The sequence below is a fragment of the Xenopus tropicalis genome, chromosome 1, assembly GCF_000004195.4.
Source record: "Xenopus tropicalis strain Nigerian chromosome 1, UCB_Xtro_10.0, whole genome shotgun sequence".
Taxonomy (NCBI): Eukaryota; Metazoa; Chordata; class Amphibia; order Anura; family Pipidae; genus Xenopus; species Xenopus tropicalis.
The window spans coordinates 216,784,170-216,795,397 of record NC_030677.2 but is presented as its reverse complement, the minus strand read 5'-3'; the positions used below and the strand labels follow the sequence as shown (position 1 = coordinate 216,795,397).

General features: G+C 43.5%; 2 protein-coding genes across 2 annotated transcripts; both read right to left on the bottom strand.

Annotated features, from left to right (window-relative positions):
* Positions 1-4,046: 4,046 nt before the first annotated feature.
* On the bottom strand, positions 4,047-5,927 carry LOC100489882 (CUB and zona pellucida-like domain-containing protein 1). The gene is made up of 3 exons (XM_031895055.1): positions 5,481-5,927; positions 4,920-5,170; positions 4,047-4,317 (listed from the first exon to the last, which is right to left on the bottom strand). The coding sequence occupies exons 1-3, from the start codon at positions 5,753-5,755 to the stop codon at positions 4,157-4,159; spliced, it is 687 nt and encodes a 228-aa protein (XP_031750915.1). The 5' UTR covers positions 5,756-5,927; the 3' UTR covers positions 4,047-4,156.
* Positions 5,928-6,158: 231 nt separating this feature from the next.
* On the bottom strand, positions 6,159-9,370 carry LOC116412614 (IgGFc-binding protein-like). The gene is made up of 2 exons (XM_031906866.1): positions 7,839-9,370; positions 6,159-6,814 (listed from the first exon to the last, which is right to left on the bottom strand). Exons 1-2 carry the CDS (start codon positions 8,845-8,847, stop codon positions 6,159-6,161), a joined length of 1,665 nt encoding a protein of 554 aa, XP_031762726.1. The 5' UTR covers positions 8,848-9,370.
* Between the last annotated feature and the right edge of the window lie 1,858 nt (positions 9,371-11,228).

The following is an 11,228-nucleotide window of genomic DNA, read 5'->3' as shown; positions in this document are numbered from 1 at the left end:
AGAAAGCAGTTGCAGCGCGCAAGCCTAACAATGTGACTGAACTGGAGGCTTTTGCCCATGAAGAATGGGCTCAGATACCCATAGATCCCTGCTGCTTGTGCCAAGCTATGCTTCACGTTTAAAAGCTGTTATAACTGGAAAAGGATGTTGTACTAAGTACTAAGAATGATTGTCACTTGGGAGCTGAATAAAACTGATAATGATGTGAGCACAGAAAAGACACTTGTGGTTATTTCATTATAAATGTTATATTTGTCTGACTTACAAGTGATATGGGCAGCTATGTTGTTCCAGTATTTACTTTTCACAGCAGTAGCAGTTTTAGCCGCATATTTTCCAATGATTCTGTCATACACTGGCACTAATTTCTCTATAAGAGCCTCATTTTGAAATTCAGAAAATGTCAGATTTCCCAGCCTGCTCTCCTGCTGGTGTTTCTTGCTTGCTGAGCCGGAACTAGGGGTAGGCAGAAGAGGCAGCTGCCTAGGGTGCAATGATTGGGGGGCGCCAGGCAGGAACCCCTCCTGCCTACCCCTAGTGCTACTTTGTCATTGCCTTTTGTCATTAGCGATGAAGGCAATGACCAATTGAACCACCCCCCTGCACCTCCTCCTGTGCTTTGGCGCGCATGTGCCGTTCGGGGGCGGGGAGGTGGGCGGAGTTGGCAGACTGGGTTGCCTAGGGCTTGGCCCACCCCTGCTTGCTCGGTTTGGGTGAGGGGGGGCTCCTCACTTTCCCCTTCACTTGGTCCCTCTGGCTGATAATCTGTATCTGTACCTTCAATATCAGGGAATTGGGGGCTAATGTAGCCTCTCTCCCTCACTGTCAGTGTCGGGCAAATGTGACGGGGCAGAAGTTGGAATATTTACACAGGGTTTTTTGGTTTTCTTTGAAGTTTCTGCAGAACTCTGACTGCTCTCAGTAAGGGGAATAGGTGTATAAGTTTCTGGGGCTCTCTGTATAGTTTTGGGGGGTTACTGCACATAATACGCTGTCAGGGGGCTCTGTATGCAAAAGCTGAGTTGGCAGGCGAGAAATCCTTATACGCTATTTTTATTTTGGGGTCAGTACATACCACAGATTTTGGTATATCTATGCATATTGGGCATCAATATGCACCTATTTGGGGTGACTTGCCTTTGTACGCAAAAAATTGTGTGAGATAAATGCGGCAAATTGCAACATTTTTAGGCAATTTTCTGAAATGTCATAATAACCAATAAATTTAGGAAAGCTTTGCGGATTGGTACTTTGGTGTAGAAAGGACTCTTTACCCTTGCTGGATTTGTCAGAATGTGTACTTTCCAAAAAAATATGGTTTTCTGGGGGTCTCTGTATAGTTATGGGGGGTTACGGCACATAATACGCTGACAGGGGGCTCTGTATAGTTAGGGGGGTTACGGCACATAATACACTGACAGGGGGCTCTGTATAGTTAGGGGGTGTTACGGCACATAATACGCTGACAGGGGGCTCTGTATAGTTAGGGGGGTTACGGCACATAATACGCTGACAGGGGGCTCTGTGTGCAAAAGCTGATTTGGCAGGCGAGAAATCTGTATGCACTATTTTCATTTTGGGGTCAGTACATACCGCAGTCTTTGGTATATCTATGCATATTGGGCATCAAACTGTTCAGTAGACCTCTGGTGTTGCTATTTGGGGTGATTTGCCTTTATCTGATCTTTATCAAGAAATTGTGAGAGATAAATGCGGCAAATTGCAAAATTTTTATGCAATTTTCTGAAATGTCATACAAACTTAGGAAAACTTTACGGCTTGGTACTTTGGAGCAAAAAGAAATGTTTACCCATTATAGATTCGGGGGGATGTGTACTTTCCAAAAATATATGGCTTTCTGGGGTGAGTGTACATTTTTGTAGCATTATCCCACATAAAGGATGTAAATGTGTTGATTTTGCAGGAGCTGAAATGATTAATCATATGGTGGTATGTTCCCATTGGGGCCCCTACATGCTACATACTTAGCTAAACCTATACATATTGGGCATCAGACTGTTCAGGGGACCCCTGGCGTTCAAATTTAGCGTGTTTTATCTTGGTACCTAATGCTATGTGGGAGATAAGATGCTGCAAAATGGAAGCTTTGAGGGGATTTTTGGAAATGTTATCAAATTTGCCAAATTTAGGAAAGCTTTGTGGCTTGGTACTTTGGAGTAGAAAGACACGGGTACGCATTTTAGATTCGGGGGAATGTGTACTTTCCAAAAATATATGACTTTCTGGGGGAGGGTACTTTTTACTAGCTTTATCCCACATATAATGATGTAAATGTGTTGATTTTGCTGGAGCTGAAATGACAGAAATGATTGATCATATGGGGGTATGTTCCCATTGGGGCCTCTACATGCCACATACTTAGGTAAACCTATACATATTGGTCATCAAACTGTTCAGGGGACCCCTGGCGTTCAAATTTAGGGTGTTTTATCTTGGTACCTAACACTATGTAGGAGATAAGATGCAGCAAAATGGAAGCTTTGAGGGGATTTTTGGAAATGTTATCAAATTTGCCAACTTTAGGAAAGTTTTACAGCTTGGTACTTTGGAGTAGAAAGACACGGGTACCTATTTTAGATTCGGGGGAATGTGTACTTTCCAAAAATATATGACTTTCTGTGGTGAGCATACTTTTTACTAGCTTTATACCCTATAAAATGATGTAAATGTGTTGATTTTGCTGGAGCTGAAATGACAGAAATGATTGATCATATGGGGGTATGTTCATATTGGGGCCCCTACATGCCACATACTTAGCTAAACCTATACATATTGGGCATCAAACTGTTCAGTGGGCCCCTGGCGTTCAAATTTAGGGTGTTTTATCTTGGTACTTAATGCTATGCGGGAGATAAGATGCTGCAAAGTGGAAGCTTTGAGGGGATTTTTGGAAATTTCATCAAAATTGCCAACTTTAGAAAAGCTGTGCGGCTTGGTACTTTGGAGTAGATAGACACGGGTCCCATTTTAGATTCAGGGGAATGTGTACTTTCCAAAAATATATGAATTTCTGGGGTGAGCGTACTTTTTACTAGCTTTATCCCACATATAATGATGTAAATGTGTTGATTTTGCAGGAGCTGAAATGACAGAAATGATAGATCATATGGGGGTATGTTCACATTGGGGCCCCTACATGCCACATACTTAGGTAAACCTATACATATTGGGCATCAAACTGTTCAGTGGACCCCAGGCATTCATATTTAGGGTGTTTTATCTGGCTACTTTATGACCTGTAGGAGATCAGATACTATAGACTGGAAGCTTTGAAGTGATTTTTAAAAAATTTCACTAAGTTTGATAAAAACCAATAACTTTAGGAAAGCATTGCGACTTGATAGTTTGGAGCAGACAGACAGTTCTACCTATTCTGGATTCCCAGAATCTGTTCTTTCTAAAAATGTACAGTTTTCTGGGATAAACTTTCTGTTAGCGGAATTTTTGGTCTTGAAATCTAAAGTATGCAGCTTTCTGTAGCAGTGCTTTGGAAATTTGGTAGTGTCCTGCCGGGAGTTTTTGACCTATACAAGTGACAAATCTCCATAAAACTATATATATTTGGTATTGGCACGTTCAGGAGACATGGGACTTTCCAAATCAGTTGTATATTCGTGCATACAATAATTTCTGTTTCTAGTTTGTATGTTTATATTATGGAAAATGTGGTTTTTTTTTCATTTTTAGACATTTAGAAGCCTATATCTTGTTACAAAATTGGAATTACACAAAAATTCTACCATATTTTGAAAGCATAGGTTGTCCTGAAAAAAATGATATACTGTATTGTTTTCCTGGGTAAAAAAACTGTCTGGCAATACAAGTTCCACTTTGACCAAATTGGCTGGCAGTGAAAGGGTTAATTCTGACACGTGGCCTTTTAGTGAATCGATCGTTAACTCTAAAAAAATAAGAAGTGATAATATTTTTAACGCATGCTATAAATAGCGCACGTTTTTTTCGACCTTTAGTGAATCGGCCCCTTAGTGTTTATACATTGGAATGAATGGAACCCACTAATAATATATGATATATAACAAACATTTATTGTACAAAACAGGAATACATGCAGCGCAATATAAATCCGTTTTCCAGACTCAAAGTCTTTCATTGGCTGATATCTTGTCCATGTGACTCAGTAGCTGCTTATTAGTGGCTGGGAGTCTCCTGGCCTCCTGTAGTAACGCCTCTGAATCATCAGCCCCATCGCTGAGAGGAAGGCCATAGCCACGATCACGGCCACCAACACCATCGAAGGGACTGAGCCCCCAGCCTGGCTGTTAGGGAGTTGGGCCCCTAAGGGAGGGAGGAAAGAAGATTCAGGCTTCAGTTCTGCACCACAGTGGGGCAAAATGGGCAAACTCTGCCTTTGTGATGGCTCTGTAGCTATGGCCCCCCATTAGCAATGGCTCAGCATAAAGGGCCCAGGATTCCTAACCCTTATTCAGGTATCTATTGTATAACCTGCCCCCCACAGTCCTATTCCTTTGGTCTCATATAGTAATATTAGCCCCAGGGTGTCCTGCTCCCATGTCCCATAGTAACTAGTTACAAGTAACTGAATTAGTGCACCTAAATAATAACATGGGACTGGTTACTATGGCATTCCTGGTGTGGCAACTCCATGTTACTTCATAAACCCACTGTAACATTAATCACTATTATTGTTCTTTTTGCCTTTACTTTTCTAACTCCTTCTGTCAGCAGGGGGCATCATTCCTAGACCCCCCGGCTGGAGCAATACAAGGGATCAGTATAAAGGCCCCTATTTTAGTTCAGAGACAGGAGGAAATGGCTCCTTGCACTGCTACATGCCCTTGGGATTATGGGGGATAAATCCTTGCTCCTGATTGGGGGAAACTGATGAAAGAAATATGGATATGAAATAAAGATCTCACCAGATTTAAGCACAATGGGCCCCTGGGATAATTGGGCAGAGCCCAGCTTTGCATTGGAGACATCGCGTCGGTATCTGCGGGTGATACAGCCTTGGGTGCAGCGGTTTGGGGCAGTCTGATTGTGGCAGATGATAACGTTGCAGAACAGATAGACCTCCTGGAATGGATTGAATTTAAATACATGGAAACTGTATTGTTTCATCCTCTGATCCGGCACCGGGTGGTTCTGTAGGGTTGAGTCCAGGGGGCACCTGGGAAAGGAACAAGGGAATATTTGCTTTTGGCAACTGGAGAGATTGACTGAAAGTCCCAATGAGCAGAACCTCAGGTGGCGCCTCTGCTACTGGGGCTTCAGCTTAGTGTTCCCATGTCGTACATCATCATCCTATTTATATGTGCCAGCAAGTTACCTGGTCAATTACAATTGCCCCCATCTCATATTTCCCAGTAACAGCTCAGTAGGGTCCCAACACCTTAATGTAGTATTGCGATGCCATGCTAAACATCAGCCCCTACTGAGCCTATGGCCAGAAAGTACCATAAAGAGAAAGAGGGAATTACCCATGCTGGATGATGCTGTAACCCTTCTCTGTCTCCTCTAATGAAGGGGAAGCCTTACACTGTTCCACCAGTATCTGTAGGTTGGTATCATCGGACTCTACTTTCAGCTGCAAATGGAGACTGCCATGGAGATCAACCTCATGGGGGAACGTTGTAATCAGGTCGGTGAACTCGTCAGTCTGGTAGAATCTCATTGACACATTATAGTGACTTTGGGAAACCACATCAGTAACTTTGGGGTGAAAGCTCAAACCCAGGGTCTCGTTCATGTCCATTTCACACTTCACTGGGACTTCAATGCGGTGGATACTGGTCCCTGGGACTGTTCCATAGATGGTGTTTGTATAGACTGTCTTTCCATCCTGAATCTGTCCAGATAAATATTATTAGCATTTTGGGTCAATAAACATGGAAACAAAGGGTGGTGCTGGGGATCAATGGCCCCGTGACTATCTAGTCAGTAACGTGTGTAACTCATTTATAGCGCAGACTTGTGACTGGGGGGGGGGCTGATTCACTTGGATTCTAATTTATTAGGGTACAATGTATAGAAGCCAACAAATGGTTTTCATGGCAGAAACCCCATCCCAAATGCCAATGGGGCTTGTGACATAATCCCATGAATGTTTCTTTTGATCAGCAACTCACATGTATGTGCGGCACTAATACATTGGTTACTTACCCTAATAAGTCAAAGGAGCCAACACCCAGGCCGTGTTCAGTGCAAAACCACCAACTCTCAGTGCTACTGACACAACTGCCAACTGGTATAGACAAATATATCAACACAAGTACAATTACTCCCAATAAACTCACATGAACGTTGGACCCACATCTGTTGAATGGGATGTTAATGAAGATTGTGTTCCCCTCTTGCAGCCCCCGGCACTGGGGGTCTTGGAGATGGACATCCGACACATTTAATTTGGCTTCAGACACTAATCTGAGAGGAAGGTGGAACTCGGCTCCATTAGAGAAACAGTGTAACTCTTGGGGACTCTCCGGCTCTTCTGTAGGACTTGTTGATCTCTCCGGCTCTTCTGTAGGACTTGTTGATCTCTCCGGCTCTTCTGTAGGACTTGTTAATCTCTCCGGCTCTTCTGTAGGACTTGTTGATCTCTCCGGCTCTTCTGTAGGACTTGTTGATCTCTCCGGCTCTTCTGTAGGACTTGTTGATCTCTCCGGCTCTTCTGTAGGACTTGTTGATCTCTCCGGCTCTTCTGTAGGACTTGTTGATCTCTCCGGCTCTTCTGTAGGACTTGTTAATCTCTTCGGCTCTTCTGTAGGACTTGTTAATCTCTTCGGCTCTTCTGTAGGACCTGTTATAGATGGACCTAATAAACATTAATGGCACAAAATTATACATCAGTTTACTATAAATATATGGGATCTTAAAGGCATAAGGTTAAATAAGAACAACACTTCCAACACTTATTTTATGCCCAGTGGCCCATGCCTTCCAACACTATTTGTGTTGGACCCTTAGCTTCCAAAACTAGCTGTATGATTGGTTACCCTTATCAGCCCTGACCATGTAGTCCCTAGTCCATTGCTTCCAGAAATGACTATATGCCCCCTAGTTCATTGCTTCTAGAACTGACTGTGTGGCCCCTAGTCCATTGTTTCCAGAACTGACTGTGTGGCCCCTAGTCCATTGCTTCCAGAACTGACTGTGTGGCCCCTAGTCCATTGCTTCCGGAACTGACTGTGTGGCCCCTAGTCCATTGCTTCCAGAACTGACTGTGTGGGCCCTAGTCCATTGCTTCCAGAACTGACTGTGTGGCCCCTAGTCCATTGTTTCCAGAACTGACTGTGTGGCCCCTAGTCCATTGCTTCCAGAACTGACTGTGTGGCCCCTAGTCCATTGCTTCCAGAACTGACTGTGTGGCCCCTAGTCCATTGCTTCCAGAACGGACTGTGTGGGCCCTAGTCCATTGCTTCCAGAACTGACTGTGTGGCCCCTAGTCCATTGCTTCCAGAACTGACTGTGTGGCCCCTAGTCCATTGCTTCCAGAACTGACTGTGTGGCCCTTAGTTCATGAAGTTCTGTGTAGCAATTTAGCAAATGAATGTATTTATAGAGCCCCACAGAAGCACACAAGGCACAATCAGGGATTGTGTTCCCTGCCCAGAACACCTTATAATTAAAATAACAACTGCTCACCCAAGTGCGGACCCAATCTACACCCCACCAGGACTCAACAAATGTGGCCCCTAATGTGGCCATAACTCTATTTGTGGGAGGGAACTGTAACTAAAAGCCCAGTGATGGCACAAAACTGCCACCTGTTCCAAAGCATCTCCTGGTTTATATACAGTGTCCAACTGTCATTGTAATGAGGAAATGAATGTAATTACCTGGATATGTTGTTTCTTGGCCCATTGAATATCCATATGAAATAGCAGTCTCTAGCCCATAAACATAGATAGTGAATGGAGAAGAGCTATGATATATTTCATGTTGTCCATCGATTTTCCCCAGAGAGGCTTCCCAGGCTCTGAATCCATTTATCTCCATATGGTTTAAGGGAAAGCTACTAAGTGGCTGATGGTCCAAGTAGAACTCAGAGGGAGAAGCTGCCTGGGATACAACCAATAGGACGTTATCATAGAAAGACTGTGTAACAAATTTGTAATATTTCCTCGTATTTGGAACTGGTGGAATCGAAGTGACAAAAGGATGGTATTGGACATTTTTCCATTCTTGGAAGAGGTATGAAATCATGACAGGTTCTGAGGAGTGCACCAGAGCTGCTCTGTCTAAGGTAAGTCGCTTGTGGGATCCCGGCTGTAGGTGGTACTGGGTGCTTTGTTGGGAAGTTATAACACTGACTACTGTATCTGGATTTGCTGCCATCACATCAATGATATCTTTGGTATGAGTGGCCAATGGGAACACAGGAAAGAATGTCCCCCAATTCCTTACAGGGTGCATCTGCTCAAGCAGGACATCACAGCCAGCGTTAATACCAGCAAAACACCTGTTACCACTGAACACTGCCACTGGGGACGTGGCCACCACTCTCGTGCCTGTTATGTCAGTGGGACTTTGTAGCTGAATGACCTGCTGGTACCCAAGGCTGAATGAGAAAGCCGAGCCGAGCCCATACTGTACCCCATTGTATGTGATGGATCCTGAGACTGTGACAGTCACTAGAACAGTGGGGTATATACCATTGGCCACTGTGAAATGATTTGCTTGCCCTGAACCTGAGGTAAAAATAAAATACTCAGTGTCTAGGTCTTCTACTGGAAGAACGGCCATTGCATCTGCAGTTTGAACTTCTGTGTGGAAAGCGATTAGAGATATATCGGCATCAGATGTTACCGACACAACCTTGGAAGAGATCTGAGTGCCAGTAATCATGTACTAGGGCGGTGCTGTCTCTCCCAACTGACACGGATTGGTGGAAACTTGGGGCTGATACAGTGACATTGACCGTGGCGGCTTCTCCATAAGTGACCAGATACAGCTGGAGGGTTGGTCTACCTTCACCTTCCATGAAGGCTGTGATGAAATGTCTCTGTGCTTGGCCTGAGGAACCAGAAAAGGGGAGATAAACAGTTAATTCCGACAGAATGTACAGATGTACAGTCAGGCCTGTCCCACAATCTAGAGAAATATATATTATTGTCATTTCACTGCAGCAATAGAGGCTGTTATTGGGCAGAACCATCAGATTGAATAGGGGGGCAGTGATACCAACTGGCTATTTGCACTCGTGACCCAATTCATTGTGCCCCTATTGCCCCAGTACCATACACCCCCCACAGCTCTGAATCAATGAAATGCTCCTGAGATGGACTCCCCCTCCCCCTAAAGGTCAGCACATGGGGGTCACAGACTTCTCTAGATCCAGAAGGGCCTTTGGCTCAGTTACTAACCAAGGAGCAAAAGGGCAACTTCAATAACTTTTGACATTTCATTTGGGGAATAATAAGGTTTTTTCTGAATTCTTGTTATACCTGAGGCTACAATGCCGGACACTCAGTAAGTGATGTATCAGGGTACTTACTGGCCCCCAGGAGCCCGAGCAGCAGCAGAACAATGGGAAGGTTCCTCCTTACAGTTCCTCTGTGAAGGTCCATGGTTTCTGCTATGATTCTCATTGCTCACCCCCAGGGGTAATTTATATATGTTCTTATCTCTGTTATGGCATTAAAGTCCACCGAATGCAGCATCTAATGTGAATAATATTCCCTTCAGTTTCTTCCTTATAGTCAGTGTTATCAGTAAGTGAGAGCAGATAAGTAGGGGTGGGTCAGCCATTTACCCATTGAGCAATAATTACTGTCGCAACCCTTCCAGGGAAAGTCCCCAGAGCACAGAGACCCCCACAATGAGCCCCACACACACTAGGGGGCAGTGTTCCCGCTAAGTGGCTCCCTACACAATACACAATATATAATCCTGCACTCTGCTACCCACAACACACAGAGGCTTTTAATAAGTAAAGATTATAACAAATTATAGGGAACATTGCTTGCGGCATAGAGACCACCCCCTCTCTGGCTCCATCTTCCAATTAGGGCTATTCCTGCCTTCCAGCCCTCCCCCAATGTAGCTGAGACCACTGGAGCATTAATTAACCCTTTAAGTGCCAGCAGAATTTCATATTTCGGTTCCCATCAGTGCCAGATGTTTTGTAAACATTCTGTGCTCTCTCAGTTTAGGAGCTTTTCCTGGGGGCGGGGTTAAGTTTAGGTAGGCAAACTATACATTGTTTTTTTTCAGGAGAACCTGAGCTTTCCAAATCTGTTTTTGTGTATTTCCACTTCTGGAACTAGATTTAGAGCTCAAAATTCAAAACAAAAAAGGAAAAAATGCTATTTTTCATGATATAGGGATTTATACCAGAAACATATTTTATTTTATGGACAAAAATTCAACTGATTTGGAAAGCCTCATGTCTCCCGAACGTGCCAATACCTGATATGTATAGTTTTATTGAGATTTCTGACTTCTATAGATCACAAACTCCCAGCAATATATTACCAAATTTTCAAAGCATTACAGCAGAATACGGCATACTTTACACTCCAAAGTTAAAAATCCTGGAACATTAGGTTTACCCCAGGAAACCATATATATTTTAAAAGTACACATTCCGCTGAATCCGAAATGGGTAACTATGTCTTCCAACTCCTAAGTACCAAACAGCAAAGCTTTACTGAATTTAGCATTTTCTATTAAAAATTCTGAAAATTCAAAAAAATCCCCTTAAAGCTCTAGCACATTATCTCCCACATAACATTAGGTACCAAGAAAACACACCCTAAATATGAAAGCCAAGGGTCCGCTGAACAGTTTGATGCCCATTGTGCATAGGGTCAGCACTGTATCTGGCATTTGGAAACCCCAAAAGGAAGTTAGTGCATACAAATTGCCCTGGAGATCTCTTTATCTGCTGAAAGTTCAACATGCTTATTGCATTTTCTGTGGGGTAAAAACACAAAAAAATACATTGACTCCCCAAATCCATATATTTTTGGAAAGTGCACATTCAGGCAAATTGAAAATGGTCACCAATGTCTTTCTACTCCAAACTACAGAGTCACAATGCTTTCCCAAAATTGGCGGTTTTGATGAAATACCTGAAAATCACATCAAACCTTCCACTTTCAAGCACCTTATCTCCCACATAACATTAGGTACCAAGAAAACACACCCTAAATATGAAAGCCAAGGGTCCCCTGAACAGTTTGATGCCCATTGTGCATAGGGTCACCAATGTATCTGGCATTTAG

What these genes read in the sequence shown, in the direction of transcription:
- LOC116412614 (XM_031906866.1), bottom strand. Translation starts at nt 8,847, where the DNA reads ATGATTACTGGCACTCAGATCTCTTCCAAGGTTGTGTCGGTAACATCT. An exon ending in CCAAGAAACAACATATCCAG is followed by an intron (nt 6,815 to 7,838) that starts GTAATTACATTC and finishes AATGTTTATTAG; the next exon opens with GTCCATCTATAACAGGTCCT.
- LOC100489882 (XM_031895055.1), bottom strand. Translation starts at nt 5,755, where the DNA reads ATGGACATGAACGAGACCCTGGGTTTGAGCTTTCACCCCAAAGTTACT. An exon ending in TACAGCATCATCCAGCATGG is followed by an intron (nt 5,171 to 5,480) that starts GTAATTCCCTCT and finishes TTCCTTTCCCAG; the next exon opens with GTGCCCCCTGGACTCAACCC. An exon ending in GCCCATTGTGCTTAAATCTG is followed by an intron (nt 4,318 to 4,919) that starts GTGAGATCTTTA and finishes TCCCTCCCTTAG; the next exon opens with GGGCCCAACTCCCTAACAGC.